The 26,279-nt window shown below is 32.0% G+C and overlaps 1 protein-coding gene across 4 annotated transcripts in view; it reads right to left on the bottom strand.

Annotated features, from left to right (window-relative positions):
* Positions 1-25,611, bottom strand: part of LOC116769203 (tyrosine-protein kinase Fer) — a 29,083-nt gene extending 3,472 nt beyond the window's left edge. The window contains exons 1-9 of one of the 4 annotated variants that reach the window (XM_032660233.2): positions 25,122-25,611; positions 24,401-24,591; positions 6,807-6,903; positions 5,347-5,548; positions 3,903-4,040; positions 2,983-3,237; positions 1,933-2,119; positions 1,481-1,663; positions 449-649 (exon numbers count right to left, since the gene is read on the bottom strand). In XM_032660233.2, the coding sequence (XP_032516124.1) occupies positions 449-649; positions 1,481-1,663; positions 1,933-2,119; positions 2,983-3,237; positions 3,903-4,040; positions 5,347-5,548; positions 6,807-6,903; positions 24,401-24,591; positions 25,122-25,317 (1,650 nt within the window). In that variant the 5' untranslated portion in view covers positions 25,318-25,611. The other 3 variants (XM_032660234.2, XM_032660235.2, XM_061529106.1) reach the window with 3 other exon arrangements.
* Positions 25,612-26,279: the final 668 nt, after the last annotated feature.

Below are 26,279 nucleotides of genomic sequence, written 5' to 3'. Positions count from 1 at the left end.
GAAAAGAGACGACCAGGATTTGATTTAGGCAAACGAGGGCTTCGTTGGAGAAAACAGTGGTGGAAAATATAAAAATGAAAATTGTTTTGTGAAATAAAGATAGGAAAGATAACATAGACTATCGAAGATATTAAAAAAATTATAAAGATTTGTTTCCTTTAATTTTCTATACAAATATATTTAGTGTGGATTTCCTATAAGTTTATTTAAAATAAAAGTTGTGAGCGAAGATATAATAATGATTAATATTTTGATCAACTCATAGCAAATTTTTTTAATACTTTTCTATTCACGAATCCAATAAATATAAAAACATATCCTACTAAAAAAACAAAATTAATATTTTTCTTCATAACATTATTTTATTGCAAATAATAATAATAAAATTAATAGGCGTAGACTATAAATGTTCTGTAATATATAACTTATTTAATAATCCATGTCTCACCTCTGGCGTCGTCTGTACTATGAAGTGTTTGTGTTGTCCCCAGCAGACGGACAACACTAGTTGCCGCGCGTGGTTCCTCGTGGTTTCTCGTACTAAGTAATCTCCGTCCGCTCTCAGCAGACGGACCACTTCCTCCCTAGGCAGTACTCCGTGGAACCACTCCTGGTCCACCAGGGATCGTTCCGTCTCGCTCACACTCACCTGCAACACCAGCTATACATTGAACGTACATCGTATTTTTAACCTAAGTGACACATTCATGCGTAGGCAATTGCTTATTCGTCACATCAATCTAGAATTATATACCATAAAATAATTCAACTTTCTGAAATCTGATTTCTGGTTACTTTGTATTAGAACTGTCATCAATCCACACATAACTCGACTGTCGTTACTTTATTACTTCAATACAACACACATATTTTTTGGTCACACATTATCATCATGCAATAAAGCTGAACGCGTCAATGGTCAATGGTCGTCTAAAACGCATTACGTCCTGCCGTTGCTCCTGTAACTGCTTCAGACGTTTCTTCCTGCGGGGCAGCGGCACCGGCGGCAACAAATCCGCACTAGTTATGTACATCGCGAACGGGTCCATCGTCAACACTAACCTACATATTTACATGGTCCAATACAAACGTGATAATAATCGCGGACGAGTCTCACGCGGACGGACGTCTCGCGAACGACTGATGTCTGGAACGTCTCAAGCGACGTCACCTTGATTTTGAAATTGGTTTTTAGTACAAACTCGTGCTATTTTAATGTTATATGAAAGCGCGTTCCGGTGCGAAGTTCGCGCGGTGCTTTTACTAAAATAGACCATCCAGCGTGCTCGTCCCCCGATACGTGTGCATGCATGCCGTGCGTTAGATCGCAACTCACCACACCGTTAGGACATTTACAGACTCGCGTTTTCTTTCGTTTTTTTATAGTCTGAACTCTACATTGCACATAGACATCCAGACGCTTGCGGAAACGCCTTTTTAATATCACACGCTGCTTGCGGAGGGTCCGCAAGAGCTTTACCGAGTCTGAAGGGCCCTCGCTGCTACTGCGGAACGTCTTTGGCGGTAGCGCGGGGCTGGAGGGGGCGGACTTGCGTCTGAAGGGACGCGTGAATAGACGAAAGAATGGCTTTGGTGGTACTATAGAGTGGAGATGCAACTTTAACGTATCCATCGACGCTTTCGAGCCGAGGGACGAACGGTCCTGATAAATCAATATCCAATTTAAATGATAGCTATAAAAAACATATAAAGGCAAAATATATATATAACTTTAAAAATACAGATTCTCAATGACAATATATAATTCTACTCCTAATAGGTACCTTGATGGACCTGATAGTCTACCCACATACGGGATCTTAAGAGCCATTAAACTCTCAAGTACCTTTGCGTCATCCACGTTCTACTCCACACCCTATTCATCTCAGTAACATGTAATATAGACTGTCAGCTGTATACTACTCTACTAACCGGTACATCAGGCTCGAGACAGTCGACGCCGACTGTATCCGCGGACAGGTCGGGACAGCCGCTGGGGGCCTCCTCGCAGCCGAGCTCGGCCAACGCCGCTCGTATCATCTCGGCCTGCTTCGCGCACTTCCGTTCAGAAACACGCAGTTCTAGAAGCTTCATAGGCTCCGTCGGCGGAGGCGAATATCTGCAACGAAATGTCCGTGTAATAAGAACTAAGATTTATTTGATGGTAGTGAAGCGTCTAATGCAAGCATTTCAAGCATTTCGGAGTCTTGTAACGAATATTATAAGATATTGCCATAGTTCGCGAACTAGAAGCAAATATATTATGGAGACATGAATGAAACTAACATTTTGCGGATTACTTTACCTTAAGTAACCTAAAAATCGGGCGTATGTAGTTTTTAAATTAATAAAATACTAGTTATAATCCGAAAAATATTAGTTTCATTTATATGAACGCTCGCGAAAATCTTAGATCTCATTATAGTATGGGGACGAGAAATTCATTTGGGTTGCAGCGGCAACAAAGACATGGATTGTTTATAAGCGACTGTTATAATGAATTTTATAATGTTGATATTAAGAATGGAAATGCCAGCATTCCAACCTTTACTCTACGCGGACGTGAGTACATGACCTTTTATACGTCTACGTATTGTACTGTACTATGTATTGTTAAAAACTAACAAGATATTTCTAATAATAATATTGTTCTATATAATATTCATTATCGTCAGCCTATCGGAGCCCACTGCTGAGCAAAGGCCTCTTCTCGCATGGAGAAGGTAAGAGCATTAATCACCACGCTTGCTCAAGACGGGTTGGCGATTTCAATCTTATAATTTGAAATTATGAGACCAGATTTCCTCACTATGTTTTCCTTCACCGTCTGTCAGTGGTGTCTAAATACTCTTCGAAAGTACTTATGAAAAGATCACACTTGCCAGGTTTTGAACCCGCGCCCTCACGTGTGGGAGGCGGGCCTTGAACCTCCAGGCCACCACGATATATATTGTGACAAGTATATAATCAATATGAGCTCACCTATCCACGCCATTGACTCCGTTGATCCCTGTATTATTATTTTTACAGACTCCATTGCCAATAATCTCAGGTCCTTGTAGTGTGGTCTGCTTGTCTCTGTTCTCCTGTAGTATATTCTCAAGTTCTGTGAGCTTTTCTTTAAGCCATTCCACTGTGAGGTTGTCGACAGTCAGCTGGTTGGGTTGCAGCTTACCGCTGGTATCCTCGACCAGACTTTCATCGAAATTGAATGTTATCGGCATCTGTGGTGGCGATCTGCGACAATAATCATACTGTATTGTTTAAGAAACATCCGGAAATGACGTCACGTTTGAGGGTAGCAAAAGTTATGTGAAGTCATGTTATTAATGAGTAAATACTTTGAATTTATAATAGTTTGCGAGACTCGTGTGTTTGAGAGCTCGGGCATTAAAATGAAAAATGTGTGACGTCACATCAAGGGATAGTGTTCTGAAAATGTGACTAACCGTAATTGAGTGGGGGGGAGGTCGTGGGGGGTAATTAAGTCTTCCAATTAGTGTGACATCACTTGTTTACGGTCTCTTATTAGCAAATTTCTTAACTGTATTACTTCGCTTACATATTTTGTTGTAAGATTAAAAAATGCCGTTTCTAGATCGTAAACAATTATATATTTTATATGTATTTGAGTGTCAGCAAATATAATAAGATTTTCGCTTTAAAGCATCGTTTACTTATATTTTAAACGTTATTTGAAAACATATTAGGGACTATGTGATATAACATTATAACGAATGGAATTTCTTTGACGCCATGCTTAATAATTACTATTTGTTTTAATTAATAAATAATATAAATAACCTCAGTGTCCAAATTTTAGAATTCTTATTTTAACCCAAAAAAAGGTTTCCCATTGCTCTTTCAAAAATAGTTTTTATATGGACTTAATGGTTCCTTACTTGTACTTTTCTATGAACTCCTTGTATTCCTCCTGTGGCCTCAGATTCTGGACAACTGACTCCACCTTGTTCTGGATCTCTCTGAATTTTTCTGAAGTGAAGTCAGCTCTTTGAACTACCTCCAGCAAAATCCCTTTCCTGAAATTAAACATCTAATCAGAACAAAAACCAGATATAGAAATCTTTAATGAGATTAATTTTTGATATTAAATAATTTAAATAAACATGTCAATAAATAAAAATTATCGAAAATCATTATCAGTCCTTGGAGATAATGCTATCTAGATACATTAATTCCTCTTTTGTTCATAATATGTATTCTGTATTATTTAACAGGCATATACAATGTCCGTGTGAAGAAAGTCGCCAACACAAGTGACGTCATAGTACAGCACTTCGCTTACTCAGGTATCTGATGTATATGCACCTAATTTTGTCTTTTATATTTTTTGTAAAAGAGAGATAATCAAGATCATTCCTTTTCATTATTCTCTCCACAAAATAATTGTAACAAAAAATAAGAGGAGCTGTTTTGATATATTATTTCAATCGGTTACCAGACTCATTTATACAGATAATTTTATTTTTCAAAAGAAGAACAGTTAGAGTTAACGTTCTAAAGTTATTGAAAATATCTAAAAAATAATGTAAATGATTCCATTTTTATAGGAAACTAATTCTTTCCCGCGACTTCGTCTGCGAATTTCAAATATAGCTGTATAGCTGACCGGGCGAACTCTGTTCCTCCTTAAAAGGAATTAAAAAGAAGATTTTGGTTTTTATACACTTATTTATTTTCGATGCATGAAATGTATCCCGTCCTTTTCTTGGTTCTAAACCATCTCCCCACAAAGTTTCGCCCAAACCCATACAGCCGTTCTTGAGTTGTAAATAGTGTAACCAACACGACTTTCTTTTATATATAAAGATAATATGTAACATTCGTATCGTTATTACAATATTGATTTATAATTAAATCTCAAACACAAAACTTAATGCCACACATTTCTTATGATACGTAGCATAATTCAATAATAAATACAATAATCAAAGAAAAATTGATGCATTATGAGTATAAGACATCACTTTAGTTCTCTGAATCGCTCGAATCCCGCCAGGCAGCTTTTAACAAAGCTAGCAACCTTGAACAATATTGGATTACTTGTCAAAGGTGCCCTTCTAAAACATTAGCTCTTGTATCCTTAGAACTAATAATGTTATGACGTACGTCATCGGTCTATACTATTATGTATTTGCTTTGTATTTTTTTTTTTTTAATCTCTAAACAAAATATATATTAAAACATTTTGTTAGGCTCTCGTTTATAATGAAATGAATTCTAATATTTGTTTCTTTAATATCGTTAATGGTAGTACATTATTATTATTTTGCAACAATTTGTAATCTAAGAACATATTTAAACGTTATTTGTATAGAATCTCACCATGAAGATGCCGTGGCCTCTCCCTGTCGTCTCTGTTGGTCCAACAGAGCTGGTAGCGACGCCGTTCTCAGAGCTCGCTCGCATTCCGTGGCCTCGGCCAACAGTAATACATACTCGTTGTGTGCTCTATGCAACCTGCGACACGCCTTTCCGTATTTGTCACGCGTTTCGTCCAATTTACGACCCCCTCGGCTCGTCGGACCTGTACGGTTGTTCACTAAAATTATTTCTCTGCAAACGGTTGCTCGGTCGATAGCTTTAAAGCGACGTTAATACAATAATGAAGAGGTGATATAGGTATAATCATAAATACATAAAATGTGTACGAGTGCAATGACATCGGATCATTGATGAGGCACAGCACGCGTGAAGCATGCACGCGATTCTTATAAGCCTTAACCACCATAGGGATACTGATACGGCCCGACAGAGTTTTAAAATAACTTGCATGTATTGATGCTTGAGGTTGCATATTGATTGAAATAGCGTATGCGAAATTATACTGGCGCCGGCGGAGCATCGGGTGGTAGGTCTGCTGATACCGGAGTTAATGTATGACGATTAGCTACTTCAATGCATTAGGTTGATTTAATAAGGCGCCGACAACAACGAAATTCCAAATAATTTTGAAGATTGGTTGCGGGAAATAATAAGTAAATTGGGTAAATCATGGTCAATCAAATCACTAAAATATTTGTATCTCAATATTAATATTGTATCTCTAAAAATATTGTATCTCTGCTTTTTTTTTATGAAATTTCTTTTCAACCCGCTTTTCTAGTATATAAAAGATCTAAATTACGACCTGGGCGTATGCAATTTAAATTCAAATTTTAATTACGCATAGGATTTAATTATTAACAAAACATTAGGTAAGCCAACTCAATTATAAGTTGGTAACAGTTTTAAGAAATGTCTTCCACCTCAAACAGTTAATAAAATACAATAATTTAAGAAAAATCTTGATCATCGATGCGACAACCCTAACTATCCGGATGAAACACAAACGTGGAAATCATACAATTATTAGTAAATTTCTGTGCTAGTGTTAGAGACGTAAACATTTACCTCGGGACCGCGTTCACGTGTTTGTATGGCCGATGCGTGGGTGTTGTTTGTTTACACACAATGAAAACGAATTGCGAATTAGACGTGAAACAAAACGGTCAAAATCTGTTAATGGAATCGGTGAATGGACCACCACGTGATGTACGAAATATAAGTGTGTTTTTTTTATTATTTTCAAGTATTATTCATCGCAACCTTTTTACACGAATTGTTAGAATATAATTTAAATTTCTATTTTTGAATTACGGTTCTGTTTTTGAAAAGAGGATTACGCCTCTGTTTAAAATAAATATGTAAATTATGAACTTATAATGTTACTTATCAGCTTTTTTTTTTAATTAAAAATAATCAGAAGGATGGTAGAAACGATTAAAATTTTAAATCATACTTACACTTGAGATAATTCTCTTCGAATTTAGCCCTCATTTGTTTGTATGACTCTAAACATTTTTGATATTCACTTTGTTTTCTTTGTACTTCCTCTGAGAGCTAGAAAAGAAAAAGGAAATAGGATTAGAAATATTAAACGTAATGTCATGTATATGTATGTATTTGAAAAATTACAAGGATATTTGCGGAGACTTTTATACACCTTTAAATGTAGGCGCAAGCTTCGAAGACTTAAGTTTGATTTCCTTATTCATGTAATAAACAGAATAAAATTTCTTACAACAACTGTATTGATATTACCAGAACACTTAACAAAAAAAACAATTAATTCGTAGAAATTTTCGATTAAAAATAATATATAAATATTTTAATATCAATCCGTGATATTATTCATGAATGTAATTTAAATTCGGAATCGAAATTAAAAAATCTTATATCAAATGCGTCTGAGTGATATATTTTGAATGCTTGCGTAAATATACAACACGCTTAATACGTTAACGAGATATAAACTGCATCCGCAACCTCGACGAGAAATGTCGAACACGATCGAAATGACGTAAATATAGCATAGACGATTTCCGAACGGAGCTTTGATTACGCAAACAAACTGCAAGGAAAAAATGTGTAACTGAACGTTAAAATATCTTATTCATGAATGACTAGCTTATACAATTATGTACAGACTTCAAATAGAATCTAAATATGTCTTTTTTTTAAGCTTATTTATTGGGAGTAATTAACAAAAAGTAGTAGTAAGTAACAAAAAAGAATCTTGTATGGCAACCCCTCAGATTGTTGCACATTAAAATACTAATCAATGGTAGCTTGAGAAACAAAAGATACATTAATATTTCTAACACGTATAAGGAACTAGCTTTTTGATGCCATCATGTGCGAACATTTATGAATAAAAAACAAAAAAAGACCTCTGTAGTGACGGGGCGAAGTTGTGGTTAACGTCCCAGTAGTGTTGTAAAAAACATATTAATGTTACCATATTACTGCTTTAACTATGATCACCTTAGCTAATTATAAGTCTACAATTTGTGACTAAAAAATAACAAGACCATCTGACAGACATTTTCATCTCGCCTACCTTTGATCAACTTGCTTCAAAGTAACTGAAACGTCGGAAGTATGTACCTAGTTCGAAATAATAAAAAACGCGTAGTAAATCCGTAAATATTAGTTTTATTTAAATAGATTTCTAGATTGGAATTTTTTAAATATGATCAATGTATTCATGCAAACATATACAAATCAACGACCTGTAAGTAATCAATATTAAAATTCTCACGGCCTCTAGTCAGTTATAATTAAACTGAGTTTACACTAAAGTCGTTAACCTGATTCATGCGCTGGAAAATAGTAAGTGAAAACTACACTACATTTTGCGTCATAAACTAATATATACTAACACTCGTATACTTCCGTACGTAAATAACCTAAATCAAATAAGTATAGCCAAAAAAGAGTTCAACTCAGTTGTTCTTCTATAGAACTGTCAAGTTAAACGAAAATAATAATTATTGTATATAATAAATTAATTTCGTACTAAGTAGATAAGAATATATTATATAAAATATGCAAGATTTTTCAAAACATCTCCATACATTTCGAAACAGCAATTCAACTTTCAATAAACTTTCTATTTCTAATATGTTCATGATATATGATTTTTGTATGTTATTTATATCATTAATATATTTTATATATGATATGTAGACAGCCTTGGTGGTTAGACCGTTACCGGAAATATTTTAAATAGCGTTCTAAAGTGTTGCGTCACCGTGACAGAGGTATAACATCAAAATTTTAATAACTACCCACACAGAATCTCTTTGCTATTGCATTTCGTTCCTACAAAAAAACTGTATCAAGAATAAAAACTAATTATCAAAACTAAACGAGATATAAATTAATATAAAATGAATTTCGTCTATAATTCTACAGACATTATGAAATATTAAATAATATAACCTTTTTACTAAACGAAAATTTATGAAACTGGAGTAAATTTATTTACAAATAAAAATACTGGAAAGAAGAGAAACTTCCTTTGACATTGGTAAAAAAAACAATTGTATTGTAACTAGTAATTGTTCCAGTTAGAATAACTTAAATGAATATTTAGCAAAGAAAAACAGGGCGGTGCAGTGTAAAAACTTAGTATCAATTGACCGTAATACATACTGTATAGTTATATATTATATATGTAGGTATGTATATGATTTACGTTACACAGCTTACTACAATACAACGGCAACCAAAAAGGTGGATTAAATAATTGTAAAATAAAAAATAAAACATTTATAAATATATTCGTCGGCCTCATTTTCTTTAACCATTGAAAAAATTACACTTATAAATAGGAGTGGAAAAATGTTTAAAAAATGTGGATTATTATTATTATTATAGTCCTCATATAAGGAACTTCATTGTTATTGATTTAATTTTTTATTTAATCATAAATAATATACTGTGCCAGTGCCTTGAATACTAAGGTGATATTGTACTATGACGTCATACTGTAGTCACGTGACCATTAGTTTTGCTATACCAAAAGACGAAAAACTAGTTAAGCATAAAATAACAATGTTTGTAGTGTTTCAGTAAAATTTACATGAAATGTGCACATAAAAAAAATCCTATTTTATTAATTCAGTTTGTAGAGCATTTTCCAATAAAAGGGGATTGTTCTTGGTTTTGTAAACCTATGATTGGTGCCATTTAATTTGTTTAACGGTGAATTGTATTGTATGTCCTAACGGTCTTTTGTCATGTCGGTGATATAGCTTTGATATACATAATCCTTACAACAGATAAGAGCCTCTCAAACTTTAACAACTTTATTTATCCATTGCTGTCTTTAGAAAGTGTTTTTTTTTTAAAGAATGATAATTTTTCTGCGATCTACAAGACTATTCAATTAAGTATTATTCATTCATTTATTTTATTTAGTAATGTATCAAAAATATTGAATTAGGATTATAAGTTAATTTTTCTTATGAAAAATCGTCTATAAATTATTGAGAAAATTTATTATAACGTATTACTCGTCGAAACATGCAGTTTGAGAACTTCTGTAGCCTTACCCATAGTTGGCTACGTCACACTACATACGGAGAGATGTTGAATACGGAGAGAATGGGGAGGGTTCTTGAATCCTAAACTTCCGCACATTACTTAGTATTAACGTAGGTTATTGAAAGTTCCTTCCAAGTGACGATGCTGTCTCGTGGTAAGAATAGTGGTATGGAATAAATCCATCGCAATGACACAGCAATTGCAAATGAATTTAAAATAATATGCGTGATAGACAATAATTGGACAATCATGCGAAAGCTGCTCTCTCTATAATAACAGCTCATTCATATGAAAACACACACATACATGTATGAAGGTTGAAAATTCTTAAAAACAAACAAACGAACATTAAGTATATGTATTACGTGTATAAACTTTACAGTTCCGTGTATTCAATGCGAGTTTTAAGATAAATTTTTTTATAGGGACTCAAATGGGAATACGGGACACAAAAGGTAATAATTTTGCAGTTTTTGCTGTCAGTGGTCGACCGCAAACGTCTTGTAATCACTTGTAATTCATCGCGTTATTATTCAAACTACTAACTTTTCAGTTTTAAGTATAAATTCTTTGACAGCACAATACGAAGGCTTTATAAGAACGCTATTTTATATATATTTGCTTGTTATAAAGATATTTTTTATAACTTTCTTAGTATTTCGTTCCTGTTAACTTTGTTGTTTCCTTTGCAGTTAAGTTATTTTATTCGTAATAAAATTTTATCGAATACTTTAAGAGGGTTTTTTATAAGAGAAAACTTGAAATTATCTTAGTGTGATATAACAGTGTGAATATTTAGGATTAAATTTTAATATTTTTTTATAAAATTGATTAAAAAAACAATAAAATTGTTGGATACGAAATATTTAATTTAATTTATATCTTTGAAGACATTTAATAGACAGCGTGCATAAAATTAAAAATGAAAAGCTAATAAATTTATTATAGAAAGAGAAAGCAAAATTGTGCAAGCCTTGTCTGGTACTCTGGTAGAACTTGTCTGACAACACGATGTCTCGTGGTTTTCCTAACCCAGTCTTAAAATCACTTATTAAAAAATAATAAACAATTTTTTTTTATTACATCAAAAAAGTTTTTCTTATATCTTGTTATATACCTAATATATTCTGAAAATATCATAAAGAATTAAAGATTCGAATATATTTCTTTTTGGCACAATTAAAATATTAAATTTTAATGATAAGTTTAAAAATATTTACACACATATGTACATGTAATAAGTAAAGGTAAACATATGTTTTTTATTTATATATAATCTGTTATTTATCTCAATGTTGCCATGTGACCCACATAACCCACATAGCTGATGGCATGCGCGTTCATCGCTAAACGTCATCGATCATAACATATTATGACATCACCGTGTTATTTAAATATACACAGCTACTAGTAATTATGGCCAGAAAAATTCTAACTTTCTTTTACAACTAAAACTATTTACGCGGTTAAAATATTTATGTACTCAAAGCGGTTGACAAGTGTAACCGACCGTGTCGATGACCTCTTAGCGGGACAAAAAAAAACTGCAATTTGTGGCGAAACTGTAATCTTGATTATCACAGGTCCCGTTTGTTGATGCGAAATTTTGGTACTGCACGTGTATTTGCGAATTTTCTTATATTTTTTTGAACCATACATTTTGTCGAAATTCAATGTAAAGAATTCTAACATAACACGTTTGAATAGTTTCATATATACATATTTATATGCTGACAACCTACAAAATATGCTGACAGACTCAAACAATAAAGTCGACCATAGACTAATATGCAAACTAAAATAATAGCCTTGTCCAAAATATTTTATTTTTAATAAATGAATGTAATTTTTCAAATAACTATACGTAATTTACTCACAGTGTGTAAACGTCTGTTTTTAATATCGATAATAATTAAAAATTCTTGTGAGATAAAATTCTTCAGTTGATATACCGTTTATAATACAAACCAAAGACAATAACTTTAAAGTAAATAAATACTTTAAAGAGACTTGTTGTTTCTAAAGAGTATTAAAAAATATACATACTAATATTGCTTTTAAATAAAAAGTTATGTTAAAATAAAAAAATTATTTCACAATTTTTACGTAATTCATTATATATATTTTTTTAATACTAAGGCTTAATTCGCTGCTGGATCGATACTAGAATCGTGGAATATTTTGCCAATGTCAAAATTCATTAAATCATTGATAGGTACAGACTATTTGATGGCTTACGTCATATTTATGGCTTCACAGAAATATATTAGTCAATTAGTCTAAATCTACAGAGTATTTTGTTACACAATGCGACAACAGATAATAAATATCAATAGAAACGAATGAAATAGTTTGGATGTACATTATTGTTTTCCAATAAATATAGTAATTGTAAAAATTTTCATTAAAATAATCTATCTAATAATCGAATAATAACTGTGGATAGCACATTTTCAAACCTTTTAAAAGCAATTATAAAGGATTTCTGAACGTTACACTTAAAAATTTTTTCACCATAATATTTAATAATGACAATACTTGCGTCATTCTTCGGTCAACTAGAAACGTAATTTCGTGTCAATATATTGCTACCTGCGGAGAAAGCTATTTCTCAGAAGCAGCAACCAGACAAGGCTACGATTACTTAAAACATTTATCCAACACAGAGAATCCCTTGATGTCAACTAGTGACGTGAAAACTGTCATACAATTAAAACAAAAAAAACTACAAATATAATAGTATTTATAAAATATTTAAAGTTTGACTCCATGTCAGGCACTTACTCACACGACATTTCTAAGTGATGGTGAGCTTTAAGCGATATATATTAATATATATATAATTCTGTACATGTGTATGTCACTGAATTCCTCCTAAACGACAGGACCGATTTGAATGAATATTTTTATATGCATTTAGATGGCGTCTTAGAAGGTTTAGATTCACAAATCAGCCCGGCAGATGGCACTGCAGTCGTGATCTACGTTATTCAATATAAAATGGCTGTGACGTAGGTAACTATATGGATTATTTTAACACACGATACATTTCCTCTTATCGCAACTCTGATGTTAACGCGGGAGTCGTTGACAAAAACCAGTATATATATGAGTATAAACATATGTAACCGTATCGAAATCTATCCCACGGCTTACACACGATAAACTATAACAAAGTATGAGTAAGAATTCCTATCATACTTGTATAATACTTCTCCAATTACCCTCGTCATTTTAATTGAAGCTTGAGTCATATATGTTGAAATATGTGCATAAGACATAAACAGGTCATCGTGGATAATATGAACTATACCCTAATACGAGCTCTATAAAACCTAGACACCGACAATATCTATGTTTTCATCCATAAACGATAGTAAACATGTATTCATTTACGTGTCTATGAACAAAAAGCTCTACGTTAACTATGCAGTCACAAAACTCATACTAAAAGTCTACATACTTACTCACGGTGAAATGTTTATCGTATGACGTCATTTTAAATAATAATTCATTAAGTGATTAACGATAAATATTTAATATACCTAATTGATTCGTCGGCAATCATAACGCATTACATTTCTCTTCATAAAGTTTTTAGTTTTTCCCTCGCCGTGATTTATATTAGAGCGGTAGATTGCTTTGTATTTATTAAAGCATTTATTGTCTCAAACAAATCATAAAGTCTATTTGCTTGTCTTTCTAAACTACACATGTACCACAGACGTGTGAACAGAAAAGCGGTTAGCTAGGTGTGGCCGACCAAGCTTTCTACATCGTGTTGAAACATCGACAACTATATTGTATAAAGGTTTTATTGTTTATATTAAATCCTTTTTTGTCCAAACTCTTTTCGATTTAAGAACATTTTGATTACAAACAGATCAATAAGATTTTATCATAGATGAAAAATATATAAAATATGCCATACATGACCAATTGTAAACCATGTGATCTTATTTGAAATAATGAATTTAATTGCGTTTTACATATTGATTCGGTTACAACAAAAAACCTTTACCTATGAATAAACAATAGTTTTTTATATGAATTAATTGATTAAAAGATATTTTGTTGTTAAATTATAGACAATCTTTCAAACGAAGACATTGACAGAAGTAATCGCATACATCAAATCGAATACACTGTAATATAATAATATAAATTAACGAATAAATATAGTTTTATGAGGAACTTTTCCTGTTAAGTTTCATTCAAGATGCGTTTCGCCGGGGGCTATCTTCCCACGGCTTGCTGTATTCTGCCAATTAGATGCACAACGCCTTCAATATATTTTATATTATAATCTGTGCTTATTATTATGTTATGTTATCAAAGTTAGTAATTACGTAATATTAATCGTGGGAGATATTGTAATTTGCATAAATATAGCAAAATATTATAATGGGATTAAAATATAATTTTCAACTTTCATAGCATGAATAAAATGTCATAAAATTAATAAATTTCAGTTCTATTCACACTTTCGACGGTTTTTTTTTTTTAATATTTTTGAATACCTTATATCTTTTTAAATGTTACCATATATCGTACGAGATATAACCAGAACTTACGGATGGAACAAACATTTAATTTATAAAATTGACCAATATTCATCATACAATATACGTCACTCTAAAGACCGCATTAACCGCTTTATTAATTCCCGGAGTTGACTTCTGTCTCTGACTTTTCAATATTATTTGCCGCTTTAAAAAAAATCGTTTATCGATAAACATGACTCACGCGTTTCAAGGGAAACATCTTAACGAGCTTTCCTGTTTAAATTTAAGTAACGAGAACATAGCAAAAGTAAAGGAAAACAAATAGAAACGTTTGTATATTAAGAAATGATGAGTGATAATACAGAATGGCTTTAATTATATCAGAAACATATCAATTAGATATATTAAAAATTTTGCTTTGTTGGGGACACCATCACGGTTCGTTGACACCACCATGGCGTGCCGACACGTAGGATTTACGAATGCACTTTTACCAGTATATCAATATACTTAACATACTTTATTCCAAACAAATAAAACTAAATTATTATTAATTAATGTGCATGTGTATGTGTGTATGTGTGTATGTGTGTATGTGTGTATGTGTGTATGTGTGTATGTGTGTATGTGTGTATGTGTGTATGTGTGTATGTGTGTATGTGTCTATGTGTGTATGTGTGTATGTGTGTATGTATATGTGTATATATTATAAGTAATATTTAAGCAGTCCTAGTTCAAATGAAAATTTCTTAGTATTGGCGCGTGTACCTATCAAACCAGCGTTATTTAAACAGCTAAACAAACTTGTTATTATCAGTCGCCAACGTAAAATGAGCTCTTTCAACGCTATCGCCGTGTAATATCGACATTAAGACATTGTAATACAAAAGATCTTGCGCAAATGGCTGTATTATCAAAGAATAATGACATTACAAATTTAAAGAAAACAGTAAAATAATAGCCTTGTTGTCAACGATAACGCTTGAATATCAATCTGTTATTTACTTTGTGATTTTTACAATAATATGTATATGAAAGATCTACCATTTACAAGACTATCAGATCAGTACTCTTATATTTGTACGTGTATCTTAAATATCTTTTTTATTATAGCTTTTTCATATTGTGAAAGTAAGAGAGTTAGTTGTATTTAATATGTTACATTTGTATGTAAAACAACACTTAATACAATACAACATTATATAATAATATAAAATTTTGTTCACGCAACGTCCGACGTCCGAATGAATTCTTAAAACGTCATTATACTTTAAATAGACCATTCTTAAAATACACAGATACTTTTACTTTTTATTGATCAGTATTCAGAAAGTTTCGACTTTCCCTTGCGGACCGGCTCATCGCTACATTAATGTCCATTCCTATTCCTATACGCTAAATTATACCATAATCATTCAATATATACTATATTTTATATATCAGAAATAAATAAGCTGTATTGTGATCTAAGTTCGAAGTAACTTGTTTATAACACACACATACAAACCATCAGCCGGCGGCGTGGTAACGCGGACACAGGTTTACTCAATGAACTGTGGTCAGGGCTGGACTAAATTATCGACTGCCTTTGTATTTATCGACGTTCGAACACAATCACTTATCGATAATGTCACGCTCATAACAAGGTTTCTAGTTTCGAAACAGATTAAACCTTTTTTTTATTTCCACTTTAATTGACATATTCATGTGCGTATTTCTATTAAAAGATTGCTATTTGATAGATTATATCACAGTTATTTTAGATCGCTTCGAATGAAAGAGTATAACAATATTAATATGTTAATTTTGATTAAGAATCATTGCCAATATATTTTTGTAGATGCGTCATTATCGTTAAATGTAGCGACAAGGCGACTTCAATACGCCATTTAGCAAGAACTATGTGAATGTAGCTCACATATTCGAATTACAAACCGCTATTGTATCGATATAATATTAATCTATGTCGTGTTATCTTAAAGATCGAGATCATAATGTTATCGATACTTATTTATAATCGATGATTTCGAAATGACAACTCTACCCTTTATATCAGAGCGTTAAGTGGGCGGGTGTTGGACTGGATAGTGCATCATTCCGTGTTGCTCGAGTTTAATCAATGTTTTTTGTTAGAATTTTATCAACAAAAAACTATTTCTATACAGAAGTTTTAGTGCGAAACCCGTCATAACCTTATGTCGGCGACTGCGTCGGCTGGATCGGTGTTTCTAACAATATAAAGCCGATAGTATCGGTCGTAAAGGATATGGGTGGTCGACGCGAAATTCGGCAGAGCGCTGGCCTCAAGACCGGTTCTTAGAAGACTCAACGACTATTGTGTCTGCCCTCTACCACGATTATTACATACAACCCGACCATCAGCACACGTTCCTTCACGGCCATATTTAAACATCTCACAAAAATATTACGTATTAAACGCATTAGTTAAATTACTGAAATGTATTCTTTAACTTAAATGGCTTTTTTGTAACAAAATAATTTTAATATATATCCAATTTAAAAAATTCTTAATATTTTTTTAAAATGTAAACCTTCGTAATGTACGTAAAAAACCAAGTCGAGAGTTCTAACACAGCAAACAGTGCCGCAGGATGTCTCACAATAGAGTAATAATAACGTCCACCTAATCTGTTTTTCGTTAGCATCGCACCATATTTCATTCTGGCAGCCATTGTCAATAACAGCCGAGGTCAGAAGCAAATAGGAAAAAATAACCATAAGGGTTTTATTTTCTTTTCCAAAGACTCGAACAAAATACGTCTCGGCACAGTTGCTTGAACGCGCCGTCTTTTAAGATTCTAATCTTTTTTTTTTTGTCTACCTTTTCATTAATATATTTGGTTCGCTGCTTCGCTGTCATTCTTTTAAGTTACTAGAATTAGGTACCTGAGACTGACACATTACCAGCGGCTAACACTGGCGGTTGGAATTAATAAAACATTTAAATGCAATGACGTATGGTAACAAAAAGGTTCTCGAAAGGAGTTTTTATACCTTGATTAACTTTCACTGGTGAATATTCTTAGACCTTTGTATTGTAACGTTTCGCTAAACGTTAAACAATGTCAGAGGTAAATCATTTTCATTGAAGCTGGTCGTCTCTGTCAAGGCGAAGGGATCGCGGTGCGGTAATAACGAAAAAGTCCTAACCTTACACACACTTTGTTTTAGTGATGGTACTGAACAAAACATTTCCCTACAGCTATTTTGCATTAAGTTCCCCGTATTGCATGCGTCATGGCTACTTTAACTCAATACAAATTACGCATTTACATAAAAACATAGAAAGACAAAGCTTCGACGGAATACTCGATAGAAGGTAATTCACGTAAAACGAAAACACGACGCTTGTAGAAACAAACATGACTACGTTTTTTAAATAAAACAAAAAGTATTTATATCTCAATACGATAAAAAAAAAACATGATCATACCTTATCTTCTATAATTATGAAGGTGGTATGAAACCACAGGGAAACCAGGCTTCTGCTTATAAAAAACACAACCAGTTTGCGGCACAAATGAAACCGCAACAATAAAGTTATATCAAACTTAAATATATTACAAAATCTTTATAACTATGAATATGATACGAGGGATTTATATCGTGAGCTTAGAAGCAATTAGACAAAAACAATCACAAAGGAAATTGCCAATTGACCCACCATTTGACATTTCAATTAGAACGCTCAGAGCTCAGACTTAGTTCTCAAACTCATAAGTCGTACGTATTTATTACGTATATACGTAAAAAATAATGCAATAAAAAATATCAAGAAATCAATATAAATTCTCTTTGTATCAGTGAATGGTGGTCGTATTGAAAATTTAATGGAATTATGATGAATAAAACCCTCATCGTGTTACTGTTTTATAATGTTTTTTTTTACTTAAAATTTGTTATTCCGTGTATTATTATTTATTGTTAAGCTTTATGTCAGATAAAATGTTAATAGTCTTAAGTGTTGCAAGCACTTAATTCGTATAAACAATAAAGAGTGACCCACATACATTGAGGGCACAATTTCACATTCCCACGATAAGCGTCAAGATTTTCAAACGTTATATCATAATACGCAACTTAAGTATTCGAAATACTGAAACAATTTTATTATTACATTCATTATTAATTACATGTTTTGTACCTTAATTACTGACTTTTATAGCGGGATTTTGTTTGAAAATCATCCACGGTCTTAGTATCCGAGGTTGAATTTAAAATAAATTACTGGGATATAATATATAATAGGGTATACGCAGCATGTTAAAATAGTAATAAAAAAAAAATTGTATTAATATTATGAAAAACCGAAAAAGAATTGTTTACTAAATAACGAACAGTTTTTGAGCCTTTCAAAAAGCATACGTTTATAGGAATATAACCCTGAAACCATCTGTATTTAGGTTAACGATAAGAAGTCAAACTAAACTACACAGATGATGATATAATCCAGACTGGCTTTAAATATATTATATAATACCTAATAATGTAATAATTGAAAGAAATAAACACTATGTTGCCATAATGCAAAAAAAAGAACACCTCCACTGTCATTTGTTTTATCATTGATTTCTTAAAAACACTATTGATATATATAATAGAAGTTTGCTTTCTCAGTTTTAATCTGTTTGAATCTAAGTCACGATCAGCTGACTTGACAATTGACAATCACCACCTACTGATGCTTGCTCAATGTTTTAAGTAATTTTTTTTAACGCTTTCATTAATAGTCATTGGAACTATATATTACATTATTTTTTGAAATATGTTAAGAAACTTATAAAAAGCTAACATTTTTTAGCTTTCGATAAAATAATATTTTTATGTATCAATCGTATAACGCATAGATTATATCAGTGTTGCCACATAACAATTTTTTTTCTATTATACACGACATGTTTGTTGGCGATTCCAACAACTTTCAACATACAGGACGAATTGTTGATTTGTGTAAATCGTTAACCATTATAAAAGTTCAAAGTAATAATGTCTCATACAAAACAAACTATAATGCAAAAACAAAAATTATATATATATATATATATATATATAAGTATTTGTTAATTACAATGTATTTAAACATAGAAACACGTGCAATGATTGTGAAACTGTTGATAGTGCAACGAACTATTTAGGACAGTGCGACATCATTCAAATGCTTGGGATGAGGCCAGCGTTGAATCGATTTGTTGCTACAATAAATTGTATGTCATAGCTTAGTTATTAATATTGGTGATATAATAAATGGGAAACCCAATAATACTATTTGTATGACAGGTTATATAAATGTTTCTTAGGTACGAGCAGTAACGCTTGAAAAACTCATTAATAAAAAATAAGTTTTTTAATTAAATACTTAGTTTTTAAATCCGAGGACGAGGCTTAAGGAAATAATCTATTGACAAAAATTTCAAATAATTGCTTCTATCGAAGTTTAAGCAAATTAAAACATATGTGGCTTTATTTATATTACATCGTATTTATTCAGAAACTAATAAGCAATATGTATGTTATAAACAAATAAACGGTCAGTGAATGACTCACGACTAACGTTTCAAAAATAACCGATAAGATTAGAAACAATACCAAATTTACCGTATTTACATACAAATTCATAGCACGTAGTGATTTCAGCGAGCTCTTTGTAAACCCAGAATAGTGACGTGACGTAATTTCAACACTGTAAATTAACGGTATTTATAAAAAAAAATGTGCCACCAGAATAATTGTTATCATCAACTTATTAAATATATATTTCTGCTCACCAAACAGTTATCGTTTATGATGCATTTTAACTAAAAGCAAGTTCACGTAAATGACTTATTGTGAAACATGATCTATGGTACCTAATACAATGAAAAGTAACAATGGTATCGTGGGAAGAACAAATTGGCGAGGGTCAAGTGGCCACGGTTGGTGGAGTTTACATCATAATGCCGAGATTAAAAAATTATACATTTCGTATACGAACTCCTTATTACGGTCTTTGTTTACATTCGTGTTAATGAAGATTGTTACCGTAATTTTTATATTCGTTCAACACCTTAATGTTAATTTAAAAAATATATTTTTTTACAAATTTATTGGGACTTTAAATAAAAATGAAATATATACGGAAACAATAAAATCATTAAGTATATTAATATAAATACAGAACACAATACCTACTATTTACCAGGTAAAAATTTAAAATATATTAAATTCTCACATACAATTTATATTTTCATATATAAGTTAAACTTTCAACAATCTATAGTTATAACATTTCCGAACAATTATCGTAAATTATACACTGAAAGTAGACATCGTCTGACCTTGGTATTTGCGTTTATAGTGACAAAACAGATAATGTTATCGGTAAAAGGAAATTCCAAAGATAAACTGTCACAATGGCAGCATAAAACAAACATCGTAATATTGGGATTCTTAGAACGGTCATTTAGTTCAAACGGCGATTACGGTGAAGACATAATCCAACTTATCATTATTGAATTTAGATAACTTTCACTGTTTGTGAATTTCACTTTCCCGCGTCAAACGATAGCATATCGAACAATAGGATTTCCGACACACTTCGTACTCTGTTGTAACTTAATATAAATTATATATTCACATACATCCGCATTTATTGTTTCATTGAGTGCCAAATCATTTATAACAGTATATTAAACGCAGACAGCCATATTGGCTGTTAATCAAATAGTTTTTAACAGAACGAGAAATGGAGATGTATTTATAGCATGACAATGATAAAACTGTGAGACGCTCAATAAGAATACTAACATAAATATCATCCTATATTATCCTACAAATGTTTAAATGATATTTGTGTGAAATACGTATATTTGTTACTATTTCAGAAACTATACATCGCATGTGTTAATTTCTTGAATGTGTTAAACTTAGCAATGTGACATATTTTTCAGAATAACACAGACCAAAACATTATAAAATAATAAATACTATATTTAATTATTCTAAATTTAAATTTTTTTTTTTTGAAACTTAAGTCTTACAACAAAAAATATATTCCAATCTGTTTATTCCCATGGTCTTTAGCTACGTTATTTTGGTGTAATTAAATGTTCGTAGCATTCTGTTATACATTCGTCACGGCAGCTAATGTTTTATGATTCAAATACGATAAATAATACGTAACTGGTACCTACTACGGATACTAAATGCGGGTTGATAATTTACACGACCGACGTCGGGACAAGTTAAATGATTATTGTGAAACAATGGTTACACCACAAATATGTGTTCTATATGTATTATTAAACAGCTGTAAAAAATAAACGAGGCAACGTCCGCGGTAATTCTGGCCTAGTTCCTGTATTTTATTTACTTTGCAATTCAAACTCGGAATGGATTCTCAATTTCAATCAGCGTCAAGCACTAGTAACACAACTGGGTCGGATCCGGTACAGCCAAGATGACGGTAAATACGTAATCCACACATCCAAACTTCGTTCCCAATCATATTTATTCCAAAACATTGTGTTTTAAATTATAAATAATATTTAAAACTATAGGCTCGCCGTTTAAAGTCGCAATAAAGTTTATAAGAAACTGAAGCAAATAGATTAAAAATAATGGCAACAATACAAAGAATATAAATTTTAAAAAGTAAGAAAACAGCCGTACACGCTCCAAAGACGCGGGCGCAGGGCCAATGAACGGTGACAGGTGCCAGCCAATCCCGATACAGATCACACTCATTTTACATGGCTCACATAGAATTTACGAAATTATGTATTGCATCCTTCTCTTAATCATTGTTATTGCATTATGTTGGAGCGAGAGATAGAAAATTCTACGAGGTAATATGTTTGGCTTCGTTGTTTACAGTGTAAACTTTCCTGCTTACTATGATAATGCATTGGTACTTAAGATGCAAAATTTAGAAAGTACTATTCAACACGAGGACAGAAATTACGTGAAACAAACGTTGTTACCTTATTTCAGAAAATAATAAAATATATTCATTTGTTATTTCTATTGTGTTACATGGCAATACCGATGTTAAATGTATCAAAAAATGGTTTAATAATATTATTTAACCTATTCCACTAATAACTTATAACAGATGTTGCCCCGGTTAGTCGCGAACGGGTCCAATGTGTTATTTACAATGAGCTAAAAAATTGGCGCGCGCCCAATATGAGATCACGTGCCAGTCTACTAGCCTTCTGTAATACAATCTCTGGCTTTTGAAATATACATTACAGAATAGATGAACATCTGTTTGCTTAACAACGTAAGTAATATTTTCGGCAAGCCTGTACACTCTCATTAAACGATTTCAAATAATATTAATTGTTTATTCACTTCCCTGCATTCGGTTTTGAATAAAACATACTAAATTGTCTGTAAGTTAATCCTATTTAAATTTAACTAGACCTATTTAATGTTTATCTATACATTCTTAAAGATTTTTTATGGTCAAAGTAAAATATTTTTAAAGCCTATCGATGGAATGGAAGCATGAGGAAATCTCGTCGAAAAGTACGACAACGACTATTTAAAAGCTAAAACGATACTTTTATTGCATCACCAAAACTTGTTTTTATGTACATTACCATCTATCGCATGTCGCATTACAACAGGGCACTGATACGGGGTAGATAGATATACTGCAATGCGCTTAACAAAGATTTGTTTAAGTCGTCTACTTCTGATTTAAAAAATTATATTATTTTTCCAATATGTACTTAAGATTAAAAATGTTATTTTAGTTTCCTTTAAACAAATAATTTTCGTAAAAATTTCAGCTAAATCTTATTCTGAAATGTCGGGATCGGGAATTCATGGAGACCATACACATTTTATATTTATATGTAACAAAAAAAAACATATACATGAGCTCGTCATACACGTACCTACCAGTCGATATCCTGTCTTTAACACAACGACATTTGAAAAGTTAACCGTCTGACCCTGACACAGATAATTCTTATACCGTTCTCTAAGATCTAATTGCGTGGTAATGAGAGTAGATTAGCGATAGGAAACGGATGACTGAACAAGGAAACGTGTTCAGCAGGTCGGTAACGGAAAACTTTGAACCGATTTAGTTATAACAAATAAGGAAGCAACCTAAATGATCCTATTTGGCGACCAGAGTAGCGACAAATGTTTAAATAACAGTTTACATTGATTGCAAAAACGTGATTTATTCGATACGAGGAGAAAATAGAAAATGCAACAATATGAATCAGCGTCTTATCGTCAATGGAAACGTGATCGGATACGGTGATATCGAACTGATAACTACTTATTCTATTAACCGATTTAAAATCAATTCCACAGATAATACAAAGAATAAAGATAACGAAATAGTTAACTTTATCTTATCTATGACTAGGACAATATAATCTGTATGAATAAATAATAATTACTAGACAACATAATTATTGTCCGATTCAGAAGTTTATCAACAGAAATATGCAATTGTTGGCTGTATATGTAATACAAAATATTTTTTATTGTTTACCATAAATCATAACCATGTAGTCTATTTTGTAACTGAATTTCTCATAACTCTTACAAGTTATTATCAAGTAAACCATAAGAAAATGTTCGTGGTAAATAAGAATTTTCACAATATTTATACGCTCCGGTACCTAGGTACCAAATAACTTTTTAAACAAGAAATCTTTAGAAAATAATTACAGATACTCTAATAAAATAATATTCAGCTTTTTCTGTCCAAGTTAAATTTTAACAATAAAAACATAATATATCGCATTATTAGTGTAATAAATACCTATGTAATAAAAACTTATCTAAAACTTGTTAAAAATTGTAAATATCACTTTTTTTTGTTTAAAATAACGTTATCTACAAGGAAATAGTTCAACAAAATAAATTAAAGCCCCTCTCGTTGTTATTTCGACATTTTCAAAATTACGACACAGATAGTAACGAATACGAACCTACCTACATGAAACTTAAATATAAAATGAAAGCTGACTTACTTGTGTAAACTGAGATGATATTTTTGAATGATCCTCATGATAGACCTTGCGGGCCTTCCGTCTCTCCGTCATCAATGAATTGAGACGGTCCAACGCCCTGGAATCGAGAGCTTCAGCATTGGCCTTGATCAGACGGCTAGTGTTCTCCCATTCCTCGGTCATGGTGCGCCAGGCAGAAGCAATCACTGAACCTAACAGAAATTAATAAAACTTAACATAAATAAAGTTATATCAGACTTTTAAAGTTTTAAATCTGACCTTTTATTCTGAACCGCAACACGTAATGGATGTTTTTTGTCATTCCTGTTTCATTAAAAATATGTATATAATTTGCTTATTTTTAGTTGATATGTAAATCGATTTATATAAAAATTATTTGCTTGTTAGCGATTTATTTTATTACATAATCGAACATTCAAACATCATTATTCCAAAATCTTATGTTTCATTCTAATAAACAAGTTTTGCAAGAACAAGGTATCTGTGTTATTATCTCCTACATTTATAATAGTAACATCATTTTTATAATACATCACATTATTCGTAAATTTGCATATATAATGATTTATTAATTACTGTTAATTAATATTTGATATTTTATTTCATTTTCATATTCAGCGATCTTATATTCCATTGACTTATTTAATATACAATAAATAGAGTCGATTATGTACCTGTATTATATTATTTTAAGTCAATAATCAAAATCCAATAAATTTACCGTTCAGTTCTTCGCATTTGTCCATCTTTTGTCCTTGCGCAGCCGCAGCGGATAGCGCCAGAGCATATTCTCTGTCGCTTTTCATCTTAGCCTGGAGGCTTCTCTTCATGGTCTCCATGAGCCTCAGCTCAGCGTCCTGGCGCGCCAGCAGGGCCTCGTGCGCCGCCCGCCCCGCACCGTTCGACGCGTACCCCATTATAAAGCCTACACTTAACACTACACAACACGACAGTCTAGCACGCACATCACAACGTAAACACAAACACTATTCACATTTCCCCGTTATCACTGCACCTTCTACGTCATTCAATGATCGAAAAATAAAAATTTTCGAATGTAATTTTTTAAAATTAAACGAATTTTATTGTTAGCACCGTGCCGCCGTAATAATAAAAGTCGAACTAAAAAAAAAAGCGGCCGATGAAATGAGAATGACGGGGCGAGCGAGACGTCCACACGTTAACGGCGCACGACTCGAATGCCATCTATCGCAATATCGGAGATCGAGTCATGTCCGTGTCTGGCCCAGTCACCCGCGCTCACAGGATAAACACGGCGGCTCACCAGTCACCACAATACGGAACAAGTTTTTAGTACTTGCCATCCAGATCCCATTTATATTCAGTTTATTACGTGAAAGAAATCGAACCCGTCTATGCAAAGACGCCGGATCGAGTTTCTGATCCTTTGTTCATCCAATAAATTATTAGTTTTCTACTGGAGATACATCTTAACCTAAAAATAACGATATAATTTAACACCACGCTTAACGAGTCGTTTTATTTCGTTTTGAGAGTTGGATCCTTGAACACGACTTGTAATAAGATTTTTGTTCATTTATTACTACGGTCATAATTATCAAAAAGAAATGGACTTCCGTACCGGACTACAAAAAAATAAATTTAAAAAGTAAAACTAAAAGTAAGGGTTATAAAATTAGTACATATGTAAAATATGTGTTTGTATTATTTTGTTGTGCCGTAATGATTTATTCTAAATTACCAAACCTTTACTTAAATTTAAAAAAAAATACTATGCAAGTAGTTGTATTTGTCCCAAAATAAATAATATTCTTTAAAAATTTAATGATGTGTAGTAATTTCCATTTTATAAATTTAGATTATTTTAGGGAATTCCATAATATATATTTAACGGCGA

This window comes from Danaus plexippus, chromosome 5 (assembly GCF_018135715.1).
Source record: "Danaus plexippus chromosome 5, MEX_DaPlex, whole genome shotgun sequence".
NCBI classification, from domain to species: Eukaryota; Metazoa; Arthropoda; class Insecta; order Lepidoptera; family Nymphalidae; genus Danaus; species Danaus plexippus.
Note: the sequence above shows the minus strand (reverse complement) of the source record. Positions and strands in the feature narration are given on the sequence as shown.